The 22,832-nt window shown below is 42.2% G+C and overlaps 1 protein-coding gene across 1 annotated transcript; it reads right to left on the bottom strand.

The window, feature by feature from the left end:
* Window positions 1–2,812: 2,812 nt before the first annotated feature.
* On the bottom strand, window positions 2,813–22,815 carry nagpa (N-acetylglucosamine-1-phosphodiester alpha-N-acetylglucosaminidase). The gene is made up of 12 exons (XM_038994394.1): window positions 22,649–22,815; window positions 20,609–20,820; window positions 20,118–20,385; window positions 18,856–18,995; window positions 18,280–18,388; window positions 17,493–17,621; window positions 17,087–17,292; window positions 16,907–16,954; window positions 16,354–16,482; window positions 15,506–15,637; window positions 6,759–6,837; window positions 2,813–6,025 (listed from the first exon to the last, which is right to left on the bottom strand). The coding sequence occupies exons 1-12, from the start codon at window positions 22,729–22,731 to the stop codon at window positions 5,776–5,778; spliced, it is 1,785 nt and encodes a 594-aa protein (XP_038850322.1). The 5' UTR covers window positions 22,732–22,815; the 3' UTR covers window positions 2,813–5,775.
* Window positions 22,816–22,832: the final 17 nt, after the last annotated feature.

Below are 22,832 nucleotides of genomic sequence, written 5' to 3' on the forward strand. Positions count from 1 at the left end.
CCATGTATATCTGTACAAACTATAGTACGCAAGTATAAACACCATGGGACCACGCAGCCGTCATACTGCTCAGGAAGGAGACGTGTTCGGTCTTCTTGAGATGAATGTACTTTGGTGTGAAAAGTGCAAATCAATCCCAGAATAGTAAAGGACCTTGTGAAGATGCTGGAGGAAACGGGTACAAAAGTATCTATATCCACAGTAAAACGAGTCCTATATTGACATAACCTGAAAGGCCGCTCAACAAGGAAGCCACTGCTCCAGAACCGCCGGGAAAAAAACGCCAGACACGGTTTGCAACTGCACATGGGGACAAAGATCGTACTTTTTCGAGAAATGTCCTCTGGTCTGATGAAACAAAAATTGAACTGTTTGGCCATAATGACCATCGTTATGTTTGGAGGAAAATGGTGGAAGCTTGCAAGCCGAAGAACACCATCTCAGCCGTGAAGCACAGGGGTGGTAGCATCATGTTGTGGGGGTGCTTTGCTGCAGGAGGGACTGGTGCACTTCACAAAATAGAAGGCATCATGAGGTAGGAAAATTATGTGGATATATTGAAGCAACATCAAGACATCAGTCAGGAAGTTAAAGCTTGGTCACAAATGGGTCTTCTAAATGGACAATGACCTCAAGCATGCTTCCAAAGCTTAAGCACAACAAAGTCAAGGTATTGGAGTGGCCATCAAACCCCTGACCTCAATCCTATAGAACATTTGTGGTCAGAACTGAAAAAGTGTGTGCGAGCAAGGAGGCCTACAAACCTGACTCAGTTACACCAGCTCTGTCAGGAGGAATGGGCCAAAATTCACCCAACTTATTGTAGGAAGCTTGTGGAAGACTACCTGAAACATTTCACCCAAGTTAAACAATTTAAAGGAAATGCTACCAAATACTAATTGAGTGCATGTCAACTTCTGACCCACTGGGAATGTGATGAAATAAAAGCCAAATTAAATAACTATTGACATTTCACACTTAAAATAAAGTGGTTATCCTAACTGACCTAAGACAGGGAATTTTTACTGTGATTAAATGTCAGGAATTGTGAAACTGAGTTTAAATGTATTTGGCTAAGGTGTATGTAAACTTCCGACTTCAACTGTACGCGTCCATGTTAAAAAAATCAAAATCTAACCAGCTCTTTCGGTAATTTTCCAGGCCCAAAAACAGCCACACCTGTGCTGTTTTAGTTGGCTACTATTGCATAACTGATAAGATGCAGCTTTCAGCTCAACTCCGTTTCCTTTTTCCCACAACAGTGTTACATCACTCAAAAATCAACCCGAGTGTTCTTGACCTACAGAACTTGAGCTCAAATTGAACTTGGATAAACAAATTAAAACATACTATTGTGTTTCTATTCTATTAAGAACATGTTTTTCAGAAACAAATATGGATTATATTGATAAAATGTTAAATTACCATCAGGTGTAAGTAATGTCAATCTGCCTAACATCAAGTAGACTTTCTCAGATACCACAGCCTGTCAATATATTGAGTGCGCTTAACAAAAAAACATTCATTATGTCATTTAATGGGCCATTGTATAAAAAAAAAACAATACATGTTCCCTTTCACGTGAATTCACCACATCCTTACATAATGTTGCTAATGTTTGTTTCGAAGTGGGCAATGCTTTGTGCAATATCTACAAGGGGACAGTTCATTGATGACTTGTCGTCATAATTTCAGCAGTTTAATAATCAATAACGTAATTTTTTTTTACAGAACAGACTCATTTTTATTTTCACTGATATTTAACATGGTAAATTTAAACCATGCATTTGACAGAAAATAATATTACAGAATCTTCTCAGAGTAGTCCATTTAAAATGCATCCAGGGGGACAGCTATTCCTTTAGGGAGAGGACAGTTTGTAAATAGGGGGGAGGGGAATAAAGAAAAGGAAACCTATGTCAAAGGCCATGTGAAATCTTTTTGGTGTGTTGGGAATTTGGGACAGAAACAGAGCTGTGTTTTCAAGCTGTGGGGTAAAGAGACAAGGCTGTGAAAACAAAGGGGCATGCAAAGTTAAGGGAGGTCTCATTTAAGTATGGTAGGCTACAGGCCATTTCATTCAGCCACATTCTGTGGTTGGATTGACACGGTCCTGCGATAGGATCGATGATTAGGTGAAACACAGAATTTGGGTCTGGTTCTGTTTGATTAACATTGACCCAGGGTGTGACAGTTCACAGGCAAACAAGTGAATTCTAACCAACACAAAGAAGCCGTGGGAGGGCAACCTTTCCTGCCAGTCTACTTTAAAAAGACAAACGCATACACACTCAAGCAAAGGCACACACAGAAATTCAATATATGCTTCAGTTATTGTTTTGAAGTACAGTCACGAACACTCTAGGTAATGTGGGAAAGGTATATCATGAATGGAGATAAGCGGGAGTAAGAACATGATAGGACAACAGAGAGGACATTAAGGGAGAGGAAAAGAGGTGGACAGGGAACAAGTAGAATAAGGAGCAAAGAGATGCAGGGAGGGAGAGTGACATCCCTCTTAAGAATTGCATCAGCTGAACAGGACAGAGAAGGCGGGGCAGACATGGGTGAGTCAGTAAGTGATCAGGTGGGCCATCCAGTCAGTCACTCCCATGGAAAATAACCTTGTTGACTGTTGAACACCAACATGTAATGGACGCATGAGATTATAAAAATAAATCAAATGAGTTAATTGCGGTTGTGGAGGCAGCCTACGGACTAGGCTACTTCCTTTGTCCACCAAAATAAACCACTTGTGAATGAGGTGTATGAATTTAGTCCTAAATAGTTCCAATCTAGCCCAGAGAATACATTGATACTGAAAAAAAGGCTTTATTGGTGAAAAATACTCTTTACTAAAACTCAGCAGTGACATGCCAACCACCTTAAACTGCATTTTGTTGTTCTTAATTCTTGACATTTGCATATTAACAGCAAGAAGTTAAGTAGACAAGGTATGCGATTAGTCATTCACAACAATGACAGTAAAGGAAGCATAATCATGGGCAACTTTTACACCAGTTTCAGTTCATTGACTTTAGTTTGTGATTAAACACTATACATGACTCTAGTGCATCAAATACATTCATTGACAAATATTAACACATTATCAAACTTATAAATATTGAAGTATCAATTCCTAACCCTTATTGGATGGGAACTAAACATAATTATGTCCTTGCCTGACTAAAACAAAGAGGAAGTCCAATTTTGAACAAATATATATTAAAATCAAACCCCAATCATTTGGCATTATTCTAGGTGCACTTCCTGTTTATGTAAAGGAGCTCCCTTTTTCATCGCTCAGTCATTCTTCCTCCGGCTGGCTGAAATCCAGAGGGCCCTCAAGTCAGTGGTCACTACAAAGCACAGCTAGCTTACACAACGCGCCTTTCAAAATAAATACAAACCGAACAGATTCTACATGTAGAATCGGTTTGCAAATTATGTCCGGCACTCTCCGACAAACGCTACCGGTGTGTACAGCAGCCTGGCTCAGACTCTGGCTAGGGCTGGCTTGTTGTTAACACAGACAATAACAACCCATGCTGGGCTACAACTGAACAATATAAAACATTTAAATACTTTTTTATAATATGCCAAGATTATTACAGCAAAAGGGTGCAAAAAAAATTATGACATTCAAGCGAAAGACCCATTAATTGCAAGCATACAGTATGTAATAAAAATAATTTGGTGAGTGCTTATATTTGTCCTATTAATACACATATGTGAATTGGAAATTCATTTTTTGCATATCCCAACTCTTCCCAAGACACCCTCAGAGAGTGGGGTCACAGCCAGGGTGACCCTGGAGCAATTCGGGTTAAGTGCCTAACTCAAGGGCACAGAGATTGTTCACCTTGATGGCTCTTAGATTCGAACTAGCAACCTTTCGGTTACTGTCCCAATGCTCTAACCGTAAGGCTAACCTGCCGCATATATGTTCCAGGGTAGTGAGGCCGGGCACCTCTAGTTGGCCAGCTAGCTCATAGAAGCAGCATAATAAAACATCTACAATTTACCAAACAAAACCAGTCTCGCAACTCTACAACAGGCAAATGTATTGAAACAAACATCTACTCAAGCAATCACCTTGATTTGCATTTTGCCTTGCCTGAGGTTCACTGGTGAGAGCGCAAATGAAATTCCTCCATTTTCTTCACCAGTTCAAGGAAGTGCGAGTCAAGATAGGTAACTATACAAAAACAGCATCGCTAGTACACAGTGAGTCATTATCACTGTATAAAGTCCTTTCACTGTTTTTGAGCACAAGTCATTAGCCGTCTCAGTGGGACAATCCAACTCCCTAACAGCCTCCATATAGACCACAATCTGGTAACCTGCATGTTAAATACACACGTAAGAACACCAACAAACACATTTCCCATCAAGTGTTCTCCCACAGCCTTGTAATATAACAACCCCTGGTATGTCTCAAAGTGAATCCTAACCTTAGTCTGAGAGATATAGATATCTCCACAGTTTTATTAATATTGAACAACATCCTTTCTTTACATCCCCACTCAACCAACATAATTACACTACCCCCCCCCACCCCAACATGACCATATACTACCCCAATAGTCTCATCGTCCCTATAACTCACTCATCTCCACCTCACCAAGCTGCCACACAATTCTCATATGGAAAAGAGATTTCCTCATCTTTGTGAGAAGCCTCAACTGAAGAATAACTAGATTGAACTTTCTGTTAAAGAATTGAGATTGGGTTCAAGGAGCGATCAACAAACAATCTGTCAGACAAAAAAAAAATATATACACTCACTCAGGTCCTGTCAAACTAGTTTGAGTACATCCTTATTTCTGCATTCAAATCCCTACTGCTGCCTTAGAACATTTTGGCTGAACCAGAAGCACACTTGGCACCCAGACATCCTTTAAACATGATTTCAACAGTTTGTCTGAACAGTTACAAAAATAGGTGCTTCACGGGGCTAGTGGAAACATGACTTCACAGAAAAAAATTGTTTGGAAATATTAAAACAATCCCAGTGAACCTGGGTGCATTCACATTGAATCATTTGATAAAGTGGACTCCATAAATACAAGGTTCAGTGGGTTGGAGCGTTGGGGATTTCCTGGCTAGGGTTCAAAGTTCTTACCTTGTCTGTTCTCATGGCAACAAGTGGAGAAATTCATCCCATGCTTGTGGAACAGGATGGTAAACAAAAGGCCCAGAATCGCCTTCTCTGTTTATGTCCCCTTAAAATACCTATTCTTATATGGAAACAGTCTACTGTTGATATTAGTCACGATCAAATATGTTGGCATATTGTTTCTTCTTTGTCAATTAGAAAAATCTAGAGTGGAGGACAATAAAATAGTAATTTAGTATAAAAAAGTACAAAAGGTGAGAAGTTATTTTCTTCCTCTTACTTCTATGCCTCTTTCTTTTCAGTCTGTTTTTCCTCTTTCTTTACATTCACTCTGGATAACGAGATGGTGGCTGATGAGCCGAAGGGAAAATACAAATTGCCCTCTTCAAATAGGGGTTAGAGTTTGAAACATCCGATGGCCTCTTCATCACACCCTCCCTCCCTCTCTTGGATCCCTCTCTCTGCACTGCACTCCCTCCAGCGCTGACCTCTTTATGCTCTTCTCTAACCCTGGCTCCATCTCTTCCTCTCCTTCATTGATTGCAACCCATTCTCTATATAAACCTTCCTCCCCTCTTTACAATATGTTAGAGATAGCTCCTCCAGGCGGTCCTAACAGGGTAGGCTCACTCCCACCCGTCCCCCATCACCCTCCCTCAGCGCGGACCCGACCACAGTTCATCCTGGGAGTCTGAGTCCTCCATCTCGAATACGCCTCTGCTGGGTTGCGACCCTTTCCCTCGGACCCCTGAACTGCACGCACCACCAATCTCTGTCAGTGGCACGTAGGAGTAGTCCACACGGCCGGGGTGGTGAGCCGCGGACCACCAACACATGATCATGTGACCCACCAGGCTGGCCAACAGCAGAGAGGTCAACAGGCCAGTGACAATGAGCCAGCGCTGCCTGAGGAGAGATGGAGGGATGAGAAGAGAGAACAGGGGAGATAAATGGAAGACAGCAGGTGCTAGGCATCGGAAGTGAAAGAGGCGCTCTACACACTGCAAATACACTTGGAAAATGTACATATCCAATCCAAATCAAACCCACTTTTATCATTATTATCAGAAGAGGATTCATTGATATTGGTATGGGCCCCAAAAAGGAACATTTGTAGGACGATGAGTAAAAATGTGAGGAGGAATTGAGAACTGGAGAGAAAGATGATCAATGAATAAACAAACTTCAACCTCCCACTCCATCTGTGGCTGAAACCATAGCAACTCAAAACAATCCCTCACTAGCATGTGAAAGGTAAGGGGGTTAATAAATGCGTATGGCTCCTGCAGTCTGTGACGAGTAGAGGGGTCAAGCCCGCTAAATGCAGGTCTGGACAACTGTTTGTCCATGCAAATATTAGCACATCACCAAACATAGCAGTGGACATGCTGTTATAGTCACACCGAGGTGTGACATTACATATGATTAAGTGATGAATTTCTCTGTCTGAGCCAAGCTGTGAAAAAAATAGCAAGGCTGTGTTTTGCACAATGTTCATCTGCATTAATTTACAATAGGAGAGCGTCGGAGGGATTCAAAGGAGGGAGAGTGGCTGTGCATGCGAGGAGGGCGGTTAGATTGATTTGTAGGTGGTTAACAGCAGGGAGGGGTTTCAGCTGAAATGACCTTTGGCACTTACTCAGAGAGATAAGGCTTGGATTTGTGTGCCTCCTCCTCGCTCCATGTTGCAAACATCTGATTGGCCAGACAATGACCAGCTGTGGAAACAGTGGAAACAGCAATTACAGAAACCACTCATGTCTAAAGTCTCATCCACACACAATATCATACCAACTATAGATGGTCGCTTCAGCATCTTTGTTTGACTGCACTAGCTGTGACATTTTTTCTCTCATAAAAACAGGCATCAATGTACAAACACGACAATTTGTTATTCCTCAACATGGCCTCAAGCAAATAGTGCCGTCAAAGTATTTACGCCACGTGACTTATTACACATTTTATTTTCTTACAGCCTGAATTTAAAATGGATTACCTTTAGATTGTTTGGTCACTGGCCTACACACGCACTACCCCATAATTTCCAAGTGGAATTATGTTTTTTGAAATTGTTACAAATTAAAATTAAAATGCTGAAATGTCTTGAGTCAACAAATATTCAATCCCTTTATTTTTATGGCAAGCTTAAATTAGTTCAGGAGTAACAACTAATTTTCTTAACTCACATAATAAGATGCATGGACTCACTGTGAAGTAGTATTTTACAAGAATTTTGAATGACTACCTCATCTCTGTACCCCACACATACAGATAATTGTAAGGTCTCTCAGTTGAGGAGTGAATTTTAAAACAGATTCCCCCACAAAGACAAGGGAGGTTTTCCAATGCCTCACAAAGGGCACCTATTGGGAGATGACAAAACACAAACTCAGCAAAAAAAAGAAAAATCCTCACTGTCAACTGTGTTAATTTTCAGCAAACTTAACATGTGTAAATATTTGTATGAACATAACAAGATTCAACAATAGACAAACTGAATAAGTTCCACAGACATGTGACTAACAGAAATGGAATAATGTGTCTCTGAACAAAGGGGGGATCAAAATCAAAAGTAAGTCAGTAAGTATCTGGTGTGGCCACCAGCTGCATTAAGTACTGCAGTGCATCTCCTCCTCATGGACAACAGATTTGCCAGTTCTTGCTGTGAGATGTTAACCCACTCTTCCACCAAAGCATCTGCAAGTTCCCGGACATTTCTGTGGGGGGGGGGGGGGGGCCTAGCCCTCACCCTCCGATCCAACAGGTCCCAGACGTGCTCAATGGGATTGAGATCCGGGCTCTTCGCTGACCATAGCAGAACAGTGACATTCCTGTCTTGTAGGAAATCACGCACAGAACAAGCAGTTTGTCTGGTGGCATTGTCATGCTGGAGGGTCATGTCAGGATGAGCCTGCAGGAAGGGTACCACATGAGGGAGGAGGATGTCTTCCCTGTAACACAGTGTTGAGATTGCCTGCAATGACAAGCTCAGTCCAATGATGCTGTGACACCGCCCCAGACCATGACGGACCCTCCACCTCCAAAATCGATCCCGCTCCAGAGTACAGGCCTCGGTGTAACGCTCATTCCTGCGATGATAAACGCGAATCCGACCATCACCCCGGGTGAGACAAAACCGACTCGTCAGTGAAGAGCACTTTTTGCCAGTCCTGTCTGGTCCAGCGACGGTGGGTTTGTGCCCATAGGCGACGTTGTTGCCGGTGATGTCTGGTGAGGACCTGCCTTACAACAGGCCTACAAGCCCTCAGTCCAGCCTCTCTCAGCCTATTGCGGACAGTCTGAGCACTGATGGAGGGATTGTGCATTCCTGGTGTTACTCGGGCAGTTGTAGTTGCCATCCTGTACAGGTGTTGTTACACGTGGTCTGCCACTGCGAGGACGATCAACTGTCTGTCCTGTCTCCCTTTAGCGCCGTCTTAGGCGTCTCACAGTACGGACATTGCGATTTATTGCCCTGGCCACATCTGCAGTCCTCATGCCTCCTTGCAGCATGCCTACCATCTGTAAGGTGTTCGTGTCTTAACAACCGTTCCACAGGTGCATGTTTATGGTTCATTGAACAAGCATGGGAAACAGAGTTTAAACCCTTTACAATGAAGATCTGTGAAGTTATTTGGATTTTTACAAATCATCTTTGAAAGACAGGGTCCTGAAAAAGGGACGTAACTTTTTTTTTGCTGAGTTTATATAAGGTACAGATTGAATATCCCTTTGAGCATGGTGAAGTTATTAATTACACTTTGGATGGTGTATCAATACACCCAGTCACTGCAAATAAACAGGTGTCCATCCTAACTAAAGTTACCAGAGGAAGGAAACGGCTCAGGGATTTCACCATGAGGCCAACAAAACAGTTGGAGTTTAATGGCTGTGATTGTTGTTGATCCATCCTCAGTTTTCACCATTGTAGATTCTCCACAATACTAACCTAATTGACAGAGTGAAAAGGAAGCCTGTAAAGAAAAACATATTCCAAAACATGCATCCTTTTATCAACAAGGCACTAAAGTAATACTGCAAAGAATGTGGCGAAGCAATTCACTTTTTGTATTGAACACAAAGTGTTATGTTTGGTGCAAATCCAATACATTACTGAGTACCACTCTCCATTTTCAAGCATAGTCATGGCTGCATCAGCTTATGGGTATACTTGTAATAGTTAAGGACTGGGTGACCTTTTCAGGATAAAAAAGTAAACGGAATGAGCTTAGCACAGGCAAAATCCTAGAGGAAAACCTGGTTCAGTCTGCTTTCCACCAGACACTGGTAGATTAATTTTCCTTTCAGCAGGACAATAACCTAAAGCACAAGGCAAATTCTACACTGGAGTTGCTTACCAAGAAGACAGTGAATGTTCCTAAGTGGCCGAGTTAGTTTTGAATTAAATATAAGGCAACACCTGAAAACTGTCGTCTAGCAATGACCTACAACCAATTTGACAGATCTTGAAAACTTCTGAAAAGAATAAATGGGCAAATAATGCACAACCCAGGTGTGGAAAGCCCATAGTCTTTCTGGGTTAGTCTCACAGCTGTAATCACTGCCAAATATGCTTCTACAAAGTATTGACTCAGGGGTGTGAATACTTATGTAAATTAGATATTTCTGTATTTAATTGTCAATACATTTCCAGAAATGTCTAAAAATATGTTTTCACTTTGCCATTATGGGGTATTGTGTGTAGATGTTTGACAAAAAAAATGTATTCAATCCGGTTTAAATTCAGGCTGTAACAACAAAATCAAGGGGTATGAAAACTTCCTGAAGGCACTCTATGAAGGCACTCATTTACATACTAGCGTAAACACAAGGAACATTGAAAACAAGCTATTAAGAAATGAAACTTGATATGTGCAGTCGGAAGTTTACATACACCTTAGCCAAATACATTTTTAACTCAGTTTCACAATTCCTGACATTTAATCCTAGTAAAAATTCCCTGTCTTAGGTCAGTTAGGATCACCACTATTTTAAGAATGTGAAATGTCAGAATAATATTAGAGAGAATGATTTATTTCAGCTTTTATTTCTTTCATCACATTCCCAGTGGGTCAGAAGTCTACATACTCAATTAGTAATTGGTAGCATTGCCTTTAAATTTATTAACTTGGGTCAAACGTTTTGGGTAGCCTTCCACAAGCTTCCCACAATAGGTTGGGTGAATTTTGGCCCATTCCTCCTGACAGGGCTGGTGTAACTCAGGTTCTAGGCCTCCTTGCTCGCACACGCTTTTTCAGTTCTGCCCACAAATTTACAATGGGATTGAGGTCAGGGCTTTGTGGTGGCCACGCCAATACCTTGACTTTGTCCTTAAGCCATTTTGCCACAACTTTGGAAGCATGCTTGAGGTCATTGTCCATTTGGAAGACCCATTTGCGACAAAGCTTTAACTTCCTGACTGATGCCTTGATGTTGCTTCAATATGCCATCTATTTTGTGAAGTGCACCAGACTCACTGCAGCAAAGCACCCCCTACAACATGATGCTGCCACCCCCGTGCTTCACGGCTGTGATGGTGTTCTTCGGCTTGCAAGCTTCCACCATTTTCCTCCAAACATAACGATGGTCATTATGGCCAAACAGTTCAATTTTTGTTTCATCAGACCAGAGGACATTTCTCGAAAAAGTACGATCTTTGTCCCCATGTGCAGTTGCAAACCGTGTCTGGCGTTTTTTTTCCGGCGGTTCTGGAGCAGTGGCTTCCTTGTTGAGCGGCCTTTCAGCTTATGTCGATATAGGACTCGTTTTACTGTGGATATAGATACTTTTGTACCCGTTTCCTCCAGCATCTTCACAGGGTCCTTTGGGTCCTTTGCTGTTGTTCTGGGATTGATTTGCATTTTTCGCACCAAAGTGCGTTCATCTCTAGGAGACAGACTGCGTCTCCTTCCTGAGCGGTATGACGGCTGCATGGTCCCATGGTGTTTATACTTGCGTACTATTGTTTTTACAGATGAACCTGGTACCTTCAGGCTTTTGGAAATTGCGCCCAAGGATGAACCAGACTTGCGGAGGTCAAAAAAAAAAAATTCTGAGGTCTTGGCTGATTTCTTTTGATTTTCCCATGATGTCAAGCAAAGAGGCACTGGGTTTGAAGGTAGGCCTTGAAATATATCCACAGGTACACGTCCAATTGACTAAAATTATGTCAATTAGCCTATCAGAAGCTTCTAAAGCTATGACATCATTTTCTGGAATTTTCCAAGCTGTTTAAAGGCACAGTCAACTTAGTGTATGTAAACTTCTGACCCACAGGAATTGTGATACAGTGAATTATAAGTGAAATAATCTGTCTGTAAACAATTGTTGGAAAAATTACTTGTGTCATGCACAAAGTAGATGTCCTAACTGACTTGCCACAACTATAGTTTGTTAACAAGAAACTTGTGGAGTGGTTGAAAAACAAGTTTTAATGACTCCAACCTAAGTGTATGTAAACTTCCGACTTCAACTGTACATATGTAGAGGACTGTGGATTTATTAGGGTTACTCTAGTTTGTGACATACATCCCAACACAACTTGATTAAGCCCCCCTTTACCCCACTGCCTCCCACCTCTCTTTTACAGGGGTCTAAATATTTTAAACTCCTACACGTGTGTTGTAAGTGGCAGCCAGGCAGTCAGTAGATGGTGAGGGCCAGTCAGGCCATCATCCTGATAAAGAGCACTGTCCTGGGCTATGCTCAGAGACTGAAAGGGGCGATCAACCTTGGAGGACATGGGATGAACGACTGTGAGAGGGGGTGAGTGAGAACACACTAGAATGAGAGGGAATGAGTCAGTGTAGTGTGGTGTTGATGTTCCAACCCCCACACATAAAAACGCCACCAACACAGAACTAGAGTAAATAGAGATGGTGGATCACACAGAGATAACTAAAGTAAAACAAAGTGGTGTGCTGAGGAGTGAGATTCGAGTCTGCACGGGCCTGTCATAGTTTAGGAGAGCTCATGAACATATCCCTGCTATGCCCTACATATGGACACAACCAGCAGAGTAAGGGAGGGGGAGATGCAGACAGAGAGCGAGTGACCAAACCTTCCATAACAAAGTCATCACCTACAGAGAAATTAACATGGAGAAGAGTCCCCTAAGCAAGCTGGTCCAACAATTAGACCCAACCAAATCATGAGAAAACTAAAATAATTACTTCCAATGTGTCAAGTAATTAAAAAAAAAAAGTGCAAACTAGAATGCTATTTGGCCCTAAAGAGAGTACAGAGTGGCAGAATACCGGACCACTGACTGACCCAAAATTAAGCAAAGCTTTGACTATGTGAGCATAGCCTTGCTACTGAGAAAGGCCGTCGTAGGCAGACCTGGCTCTCAAGAGAACACAGGCTATGTGCACACTGCCCACAAAATTAAGTGGAAACTGAGCTGCACTTCCTAACCTCCTGCCATATGTATGACAATAGAGACAAATATTTCCCTCAGATTACACAGACCAGCAAAGAACTAGAAAACTCAAATTGATCAACTCAAATATATTGTGTGAAATACCACCGTGTGCCACAGCAGCAAGATTTGTGACCTGTTGCCACAAGAAAAGGGCAACCAGTGAAGAACATACACCATTGTAAATTATTATTATTTTCCCTTTTGTACATCGTTACAACACTGCATATAGCCATACTATGACATTTGAAATGTCTCTTCCTTTGGAACTTGTGAGTCTGTTTATTTCACTTTTGTTGATCTATTTCACTTGCTTTGGCAATGTAAACATGTTTCCCCATGCCAATAAAGCCCTTGAATTGAATTGAGAAAGCAAGGCCAACAAGTAACGAACAAGGAGGGAGGTAAAATGACAGACAGGAACAAAAGAGGGGAAGAGATAAAATGAGGTAATACATGGAAGGGAAATGAGTCTGGGTGTGCTGGGACAGATGAGATCATCTCAGAGATAAACCTTCCTGATTTGTACTACAATATGAACACAGAACATTAGACACACAGGGCGACTACATTAGGGTGCCTCCCAATTAGTTGACAGGCTGTTGGTCAACCAAGATTTTTTTGTCGACCAGTAGCATGCGTGTATCACACACACACGGCCATCTCAGTGAACAAATCTATTGCGAAGGCCTAGACTAAAAGCCAATTTATGCTAGATCTGAAATGTGGTCGGAGGCTCCGTATGGAGGGTGTGACGCAATTACGGAGCCGCCAGAGGCATGCAGCAGCCATGCACCTCCCAAATGAACCAATGCGGAGGGCCCTGTATACCTCCGCATTGACATGATTGGTTGACGGTAGATGGGAGCTGTACTACTTCCTTCACAACAGCTCTGCGCTGCGAAGTGTGAATGCCATGACTTCTGCAGAGGCCGATTCACCATAAATGCTGTATGGCCAATGCAGACGTCGGATTGGCCATGACTCACCCAGATGCACAATGCACTTCTCTCCAGAATGCGCTCTCTCCCACCAATTTGTGCACATTCATTGTTTCATAACTTCATTGTGTGAATTGTTTGCGTTTGATTGTTAGCGTCTATCAGTTCCCCATTAAAGATATCACCAGTAGTACATTTACCGTTAATTCCTAATCTACAATGTTTGTTCAGCTATGGTAATTTCTGTTAATGCATTCAATATATTATTATTCCTTTTAGCGTTCTCATTGTCGGAGTGGACACATTGTTTGCAGAGCACACAACCTATGCAACACTTGTGAGGAACAAGTTGGTTTATTTCATTAAGAGTTTTGCCAATCCAATTTAGTCATTGTCTTTTCTCTGGAGCACTCCTGTCAATGTTGAGTAAGGACGCGCACCTGATTACACTTAGAAGTAGTCCTATAGGCTACCTGGCCTGCTCACAAATGTAAGCATATAAAATGTGCCCATTTTGGGATCTGATAGTATTTCTGATTGGCTTAACGCATCACCACTAATGAGCTGTGGAGTTTCACAAAGTCATGTTTCCTTCACCTCAAACAGCAAGCAAAAAAAGTCTGTTTTAACATCCATTGAGAATGACAATAGTTCCTCAGTGTATTTGAAAAATCTTTCCAGCGCTCTCCCTTTCAAATACCACTCAGTGTGAACGGAAAAATGTCATGCTCTGATCCGGTGGAAACGTCCGTAAATAGGCCTAACTGATTACTTCTCATCAATGGTTGACTTAGACTGAAATAGGTCCCGGTCCCATTTTGGGTGCTGGTACTGTTTATATTTAGGTACATGAGCTCCACAATACTTTTGAGCTAATATTCTATCAGAGGTACAGGAGCTCAAGCAGTAGGACATTTGAGGTGTCGGTACTCCGCTCCGGTGAGCTCCTGCCCAAGTCAAGCACTGCTTCTTATCACTTGCGCAAATAGCCTACAGCGGTGTCTGTCCCGAGCTCACTGGAGCAGGAAACTGAGGGCCCAGAATATTTTATGCAATGTTGCAAGTAAGCTAGAGCAAGCTTCAGACCAGACCCAAGTTAATAAAACTGTTTCAAGTTCATTGCAGACAGGCCATGCATAGCCAGTGTGATTTATAGGATATTTTATATCAGCAGGCTGCAATGTTTTTATTTGTTGGCTTTATGTAGGCTATTTTTACATAGTTGGCCAATGGCAATATAAGTTACTTTTTAGGTTTGTATCATTTTAATTTATATATCATTTTGATTAACCACATGACAATGATTGCGCATATGAAAACCATAACTGGCACACAGATCAGTAGAAATGGTAAGATAAATTGGCATTCCACATGAAAAAAGGTTGCCGACTCCTCGTGTAGCCTATTACCAGCAACTTCAGGAGAGTAATGGCAGAATCTGCAAAAGCCATCAGGAGAAGGAATAGGATGGTTGGGTCAGGTTAAGATTTTTTCTTATGGTTATCTAGATCTCTGTCTCCCTCTTGAGTCATTTGTTTCTTATTTCATCAAACAGTGAGCTTAAAGCATCAGACAAGCTCAATGCATATAGTTGATTTTAACAAAATACATAGGATGTGTCTATATGGAGAAATACACGTTTAAAAATGTCAACCAATCGATTGGTCGAAAGAACAGACTTCAGTCGACCAAGATTTTTTTAGTTGGGGACAGCCCTAGACTACATACAGCCAACTGAAACATATCCTGAATGTTTGTACCATGTAATGATGGGGAACCAATAAAACAAACAGGTCATGTTTGGGAGAAAACCTATGCTAGCAGGCTTAGAATGAAGTGGTCCACATACTGTACAAGACACTTTACAGGACGACAACTATGAAACTATTAGTACTCATTAGAGACTGAGGTGCAGACATCCTGAATAGAGGCTTGTAACCTCTTTATGCAGTATGTTGTGATCCGTTTAGTTCCTTCAACTACTACTGCTCTGAGCAGGCGGGGGAGTTACAGGTGGTTCCATACCTCTGTGTATGCTCTGGTTCTTCTCTCCCTGGAACAGGGCATTGCAGCTTCCTGTGACCGGGTCACATGGGCACATGTCCTGGCACTGGCACTCCTGCCCACAGTCCAGCCCGTACAAACCCAGAGGACACTCTGAGGGGAACACAGGAAGTGATGAGAGACACCAAGGAAACAGGATGAGATGTCACTGGAAAATACAATAAAGCTTTAATGTAAAGAAACTTCCCTGCTGAAAACCACTGCTCTAGCTAGCAACATCCGGGGTTAGTACCAATGTTTTGGTTTCCTAGACCTTCTTAGGAATTTTAAGATAATGTTCACAATATGTAATTGTCCAACATAAGCTAGTCCATAATACATGGGAACTACAGCATTGATGAACATGAAGAGTTTAAAAGCTCTGACAGACAATAAGACATCAACAATAGCTTAATTTAATCTCCAAAGCCACAGGTATTCAGTCCAGGATTTGGGCATCAGAGGGCCAAGGAAGTGATATAACGAAGGCTTAGCATATTAGGGCTAATGTGTTCCAGCAGTTCTCATTCAGAGATTTGGAGCAAGACTATTGGCAGAAGTTGTACAGAGAGGGAATGTTCTAGCCAGACCACTGGGAAAGCTTTTGTTGCTCACCGTTATCCCTGTGAGACTGGGAATAAGGCATAACATTGGAAGCACTCCAAGGTGCTATTACTAAAACAGGTGAGGTAAAGTCTGGGAATGTGAAAGAGAAATTAGGGATTGATAGGGGATTACGAATTTGATTTGGAGGGTCGTAAAGGTTGTTTTAGGTGTACACCAATCAATCAGGGTTACACACTTATCCTGCCACACTACTAGCAACACACCTTGTTCACAGGAGTCGCCACGGAAACCAATGGGGCAGCTGCAGCCACCGTGAACAGTGTCACATGAGCCCCCGTTAGTGCAGGCGCATGTCTGGTTGCAGCCGTCGCCATAGAAACCCAAATCACACACTGAGCGAGAGAGAGAAAATAAGTTAAAAGACACTAGTAAGCTGTGATAGGTGGACGGTCAGATACTGTAGATTTTGGAGGGAGTATTACAAGATATGAGGACAAGACGTCATTGTATACAGTATTATGTAGGATACAGGTTTGTTCAGGAAAGTAAGGAGTGTATTATAGGGCCATTGGGTTGGGAGAAGGTGCAGTGAGTGAAAGAAAATGTGAGGGCTAGGAGGTGTTAAAGTACTGCCCTGGAATGTGGAAGTTATAACTACCAACCGTAATTGCCAAAGCTTGACAGAGCACATTCTTCACAAATCATAGGGTCCTGGGGACAAGCAACATGTTTCACACCAGGAGAAATGACAGACTTGTTGTGTAAACAAACCAAGCCAGAGAGAGAGAGAGAGAGAGCGAGAGAGAGGCTGATTACCTTGGCTGCAGTTCTCCCCTCTCCATCCAGCATCACACGCACAGCCATCTGCACCAGGAGAGAGGGATGAGATGAGAGAAAGAATAGAGAAAGAAATAGGAGAGAGAGGCATTTCATTGTAACCTCAGAGAGCTGGTTCAGAACTCAAGGAGAGAACAACTGTACCCACTCCTCACTCACCCTGTGTACAGACACCGTGGGCACCACAGGCGGGCGGTTGGCACACCATGGTGTCACAGCCAGTCCCACTCCAGCCCTCCTGGCATTGGCAGTGCCCATTGATGCACATCCCGTGCCCGCTGCAGTCCTCAGGCTGACACTGGGGCTGGTGGACGCACAGGATGGTGGAGACCTGCCGAGGGCAGCGCCACATGGGGTCTGAGACACTGAAGGAGGGAATAGAGAGGAAATTGGGAGCATGGAGACAAAGAAAGAGCAGGTGAGAGAATGAATATCATGAATATTATAATTTACAGTGTGTGAAACAGCAACAATATTTGACTAAAATAAAAGCACAAAAAGCAGCTCCATAAACCTTGTAATGTCATTGCAATGAACATGTGACATGAGTTTCTGATTGGCTTACCAGTGGTCCGAGGGGTAGCTGGCCAATGAGCCGTTCGCCACGTAAGTGGAGGAACCACCCCCATCCAGGTTGATGGCATTGATGACCCCCTGACCTTTCAGAAAATCTGCCACCTCCCAAAGATTCATACTAGAGAGAGGAGAGAACAATTGGTACAAAACCACTAGTACAGTACTGTACCATAAGGCCATATAGGAGGATGGTGCTTGCATTGAGCAAAACAAATCCATAAGGATTTCTGAAGCAATGTCGATTGTGTGAAAAATAAGGTAAATTCATTGGAGAAGGTCAATGGTTGGTCTGATATGCACCGAGAGACTGTGCCTACTAGATAAGATTTATTGACGTTATATGGCCTGATATTGAGTGAAAAGGCCATGGACATGAACAGACATGTCCCCTTGTGGTCTTTCCAAAGCCATGTCTTTAACAAACTCATGAAACTCTAGGTTAATGAGGTAATTTGTTCATTGCACCGGTACAGAGAAAGCCAGATCAATAGAATTGATCAGAGCCTTTTTACTTAGCCCCATCTCCCTTCATATGCCTAAATGGCCCCACTTCTGCCTCCAATCAAACCTGCATTGTCTCGCATTCCTTTCACTCTCCATCACTTTGACCAACCAGTTTCTCTCCCTCCCATTGTATTCCGTCTCCTGACTCCCACAATACTCTCTCCACTTTTTCACCCTCATCCAATTACACCTGTATTATTTTCCATCCTTTCTATCTCCTTACCCTCTTCTCCCTCCCTTTTCTCAACTCCTCATCTCTTGTCCATTCTTACCCTCTGTGGTCCGTCTGTCCGTCTATGTGGAACAGGATTAGTTTCCCCTCCTCATCGTGACCAACCGCTGTCCTGGCTGACACCACATCCACAAAATGGCGGAAATTCCCTGCGGAATCAAATGCATGAAAATTGAATTGAAGCATATTGGCTGAATTTGATAGAATACATCATTGTTGTTTTTACATAGCCAGAACGGGCAAACAGGGTTTCACCATATGCATTTGTCAATTGTGCCATACGCAATTTCTCTTCATATTTCTAAATGTATTTTTTATTGTGTATTATGACAACTCCCTGATGTTTTAAATGGCCATTTTATATGAGTGACGTGAAGCCAAAAACAGATTTCTACATCAAGTCTAGGACAAAGTTACCACTAAGTGCTGACCAGGCCAGTCCTGCTTTTTATTTCCTAATCTAATGGTTGAGTAAGCCGATGCTAGATCTGCACTTAATGGAGACTTACCTAAAGTAATATTAAAAGATGTCAATACTAACTAACTACATATATCTCTAGCATTTTAAGTAAGTATGGCTAAGTTGAAGACATCCTCAGTATCCTGAAGTAGCTACCCGTCTCCTGTGTCGTGTCACACTCAGCCTCTATGCTCTGGTTAATGTAGACCTGGCTGTTTCGGAGCAGCCACACCACCCCACTGACCAACTGCACAAAGGGGTTGGCTTCATCCTTAACGTCCTCCTCAGAGAGATAACTTGAGACAAAAAGAAGTAGAGAAACAGGATGTAAAGAGGGAAAATCAGGGACAAAGATGAGGAAAAAGTAAAGTTATCCCCAAACAGCATCAAATAACACCAGTAAGTCATATCTCAAGAAAGGAATAACCAACTGTGGAACAAGGTACCCATGAGATCACATGCTTCGATTCTCATGTTAAAAAGGGTACATTCAGCAATCTAGTGAGATAAAACATGTTGGCTTAGTCAGCCAAAAGCTCAAGTGCATCCTGAATCTCTGTACACAGTGTTTTCACCTGGCTTTCACTTGGCCCCACAAGAAATGTTTGTACTTCAATTTGTGACAGTTAAATAGCTTAGTGTTCAAAGCCCTCGGGCTCTAGTCTATGAAAAATCTATGGGGGGGAATGAGATGTGGGGGGCATATTGGACACAGTGAAAGGTTTGGTGATTCTGCCTATACAATATTGCATCAGCCACTACACAACAACCAAGCAGCCGCCTGTTCAGGTGGCTGGTTTTATCGGTTTAGGGACCACTGCTTTTTTTCACTGCTCTTATTTTTCCCCATCAAACGTACATGAACGTAAACACTATTATCTGGGAAACAGGAAAATTCCACGGTAGAGCCAATACTCTACACGGAATGACTGACAGGTCAACACAACGCACTTCTCCAGGGAACAGGGAGTACCGTCCTAATCTAATTGGTTATGTTCCAAAGTAGACGTCATTTACGCGATAGGGTTATTGTGGCATGCGTGTGTGTTTTCGATGGGGGCTTAATGTGGGCATGGAGGTTTGGCTAGCGGAAGTTCATTAAAGTTTCATATGGAGAAACAAAGAAACATTGCTGTTAGGGAGATGAGATAAGACTTTCGATAATTTAGAATGCGTAATAATCGTAGCATGTAATAAAGGCCTTTGTGTTTGAGCAAATAAACATAAGATTTTTGTATTTTATGATAACAGGATCAGTGTTCCACAACCTCAACTACAAGCCTTGACAGCATGTCTAGAAAAAGTTATGAAGTACAAATTTCTGTTAGAAATGATACATATTACAACCACATATGGAGCTCAAGTTGAGGTACAGAGAGATATTGAGAAGGAAATTCAACGAGACTGGCAGCTCTTACCCAAACACCAGCGTCCCGTCCCTCCTGATGCCAAACTGGGCATTCTGCAACCCTCCGCTGTCTCTGACTTGCACCCCGTCACTCACTAGATTCCCCAAACACTCCCCGGTCCTAGTACCAAAGAAACCTCCATTCTGGGCATAGAGACACCTGCCGGCTCTAGCAGTTTCCTCCACCGCCTCCCTCCGGTTCATCCCGCACCCCCCCGGCCCTCCAGGCTCCAGCACAGACACCGTCCTCAGGGGGTCGTGGACCACTGTAATGTGACCTGTGGCAGGGAGGAAATAATTTCTTAATTTTAGAGTTTATATACACAACAAAAAAAATTGGAAAAGAATCTCACTTGACAAAAGCCTAATATTGTAAGGGTATGGTGTTTAAACTGCTGAATAGCTATGGAAACAAAGAAAATAACACATTTTGCCATAATGAATTTTTAAAAATGGGGCAATTTTAGGGGTATTTTCTAAATAAGTATTTCCTCCACTGACCTGTAACCCATCGGCTTGTGCCAGGGACGTCAGAGATGAAGACTTTCGACTCAGCCACGGGCACCCCAGTGTGGTTGCTGGCGGGCCAGGTCTGGTGGGTGACGTTGCCATGGACAACGGACTGGCAGTCTCGGACATGACGGTGGGAGTGCGAGGGTCCATGGCTATGGCCGTAGGGGTACGGCGATAGGAGGTCATCGTCCAATGAGGGACTGTGGAGAACAAATATCCCGTTGTTTCAACTTTATTTACTCATGATGATACACTTCTCCTGAGTCCATATTGCATTAAACCTGATGCAAAATAGACAAACTGCATTCAAAGAAATCAAGATCTGCAGTGAAAATGTTTAGAACTTTTTTCTTTAAAGTAAAGGTACTTAACTCAATAAATGTGTGACAAGTCCAAAAACACTTCACTCTCAAACAATTGACTTATTATCAGTGCGTCAATGTGTCAAAAGAGTGTGGGTCATGTGACTAAATATGTTTTCCAGAAGAAAAACCTTGGGCCACTTCAGACCAAGTTCTTTGCTATCCGGGATCCTTGGTACGTTTCAATGCTTATGTCACCAAATTGAAGTTGAAATGGCTACGGTAAGGGTTAATAAAGATGCACTATGCAAGATACAATATGCAGAAATCACACCTGATTTCAGTTAGAGTAACAAAACAGGCAAGTACAGTGTAGAGAATCATTGTACCATCTAAACCGCTGTGAAATATATTTTCCATAACCAAAAATATAGTATTTTTAGCCGTTTGAAGCTGGTTGTACAAAAACAATTGTAAAAGACGCAAAAATTTTACTTTAAAACAGAAAGCATAGAAATAGGGCACATAACAGATCTCCCGCTTCATAGACTTGCTTTCAATGAGCTCTATAACTCACATTTCTATGTGAATTTTGTGGGGTCGCCCAAAAAGTTGCATTTTTGCAGCTTTAACTTGAGACCTTCAAATGGGTATTCTATGACATTAGACAACATATGACAGCTTATGCTAGTTGATAGGATGAGAGAAATGCTGGAGAGGTTGTTGTAACAAGGTAAAGACAGGGTCTGTAAAAAACGGACATAAACTTGAGAATTGATTACTAGAAATTGATTTATATAATTTGAGATACAAGCACAGCACTATACAACACTGCTCTCTAGTGTTGATTATATGCAACTACCGGAAAATTCAAGATGGGTTGTGCTCAAAGAATAAACATCTCTGCCTCAATGCAATGACGTGTACTTTACCGTGGACTTCAGATTTGTACGTTAAATAACTATCATTTTGTCAAGAATAGGGGAGGAGTTATTTCATGCATAAAAAAATGCTCATATTTAACATTAGCAAAGTACAAAAAAATACCAATATGAAAATGTAATGGACTAAAATGTAAAATGTATGAGGGTAAATTAGTATTCCCTGCCTATGTTCTGCCAGGTTATGGGATTATAAACTAACCAACTAATGCATTCATAATTTGGTCAGTTATAGCCAGCCAGTTGCTTGATTATAATGTTTATCTATTGCAGTGGCAGCAGTAAAGTGCAAAGTCATTCTTGTCTCTGACAGCAGAGATAACGGTATGCTGTCACCTTTGTGAATATAGTCAAGTGAAGAAGTCTTTGGCACACTTTGCTTCACTGCAAGCTGAGGACCCATCTGAAATACACGTGTATTTCAAATTATGAATGCATTAGTTGGTTAGTTTATAATCCCAAAACCTGGCAGAACATAGGCAGGAAATACTAATTTACCCTCATACATTTTACATTTTAGTCCATACATTTTCATATTGGTCCTCCTTGGGAATAGAACCCACAAACCTAGAACTGCAAGAGCCAAGTTCTACCAATTTAACTACACGGGACTACGAAATCAGATAAATGCTCCTCACAGGCTGTCCTAACAAGATTATTGTCTGCCTCTGAGACAGCAGCACAAGCACAACCAACCTAGCTAGCTAGCGAGCAGGCTAGCACTTGTTAACTTCTGAGTCTGATTGTGAAAGTTTTGCTAGCGAGCTAGAAACGACGGCCCTTACCCAATATTGTTGCACTCCGAAAGCCAAATACCAAGCCATATCAGGAGCAACGCAAAGTGACCATTCCCTGAAAGTGTTGCCATATGATAGCATAGACATTGAAAATGTGCGCCTGCCTCACTCTACTTTTAAGCTACCATAATCAACGCGAGGGAAGTCATATGACTTGTCCAAGACAAGAGCA

This window comes from Salvelinus namaycush, chromosome 5 (assembly GCF_016432855.1).
Source record: "Salvelinus namaycush isolate Seneca chromosome 5, SaNama_1.0, whole genome shotgun sequence".
Lineage (NCBI taxonomy): Eukaryota > Metazoa > Chordata > Actinopteri > Salmoniformes > Salmonidae > Salvelinus > Salvelinus namaycush.

Coding starts and splice junctions, on each gene's coding strand:
- nagpa (XM_038994394.1), bottom strand. CDS start 22,731: ATGGCAACACTTTCAGGGAATGGTCACTTTGCGTTGCTCCTGATATGG. Junction 17,622..18,279: donor GGACAGACGGACCACAGAGG/GTAAGAATGGAC, acceptor TCCTCTCTCTAG/TATGAATCTTTGGGAGGTGG. Junction 6,838..15,505: donor GAACCAGAGCATACACAGAG/GTATGGAACCAC, acceptor CTGTTTCCACAG/CTGGTCATTGTCTGGCCAAT.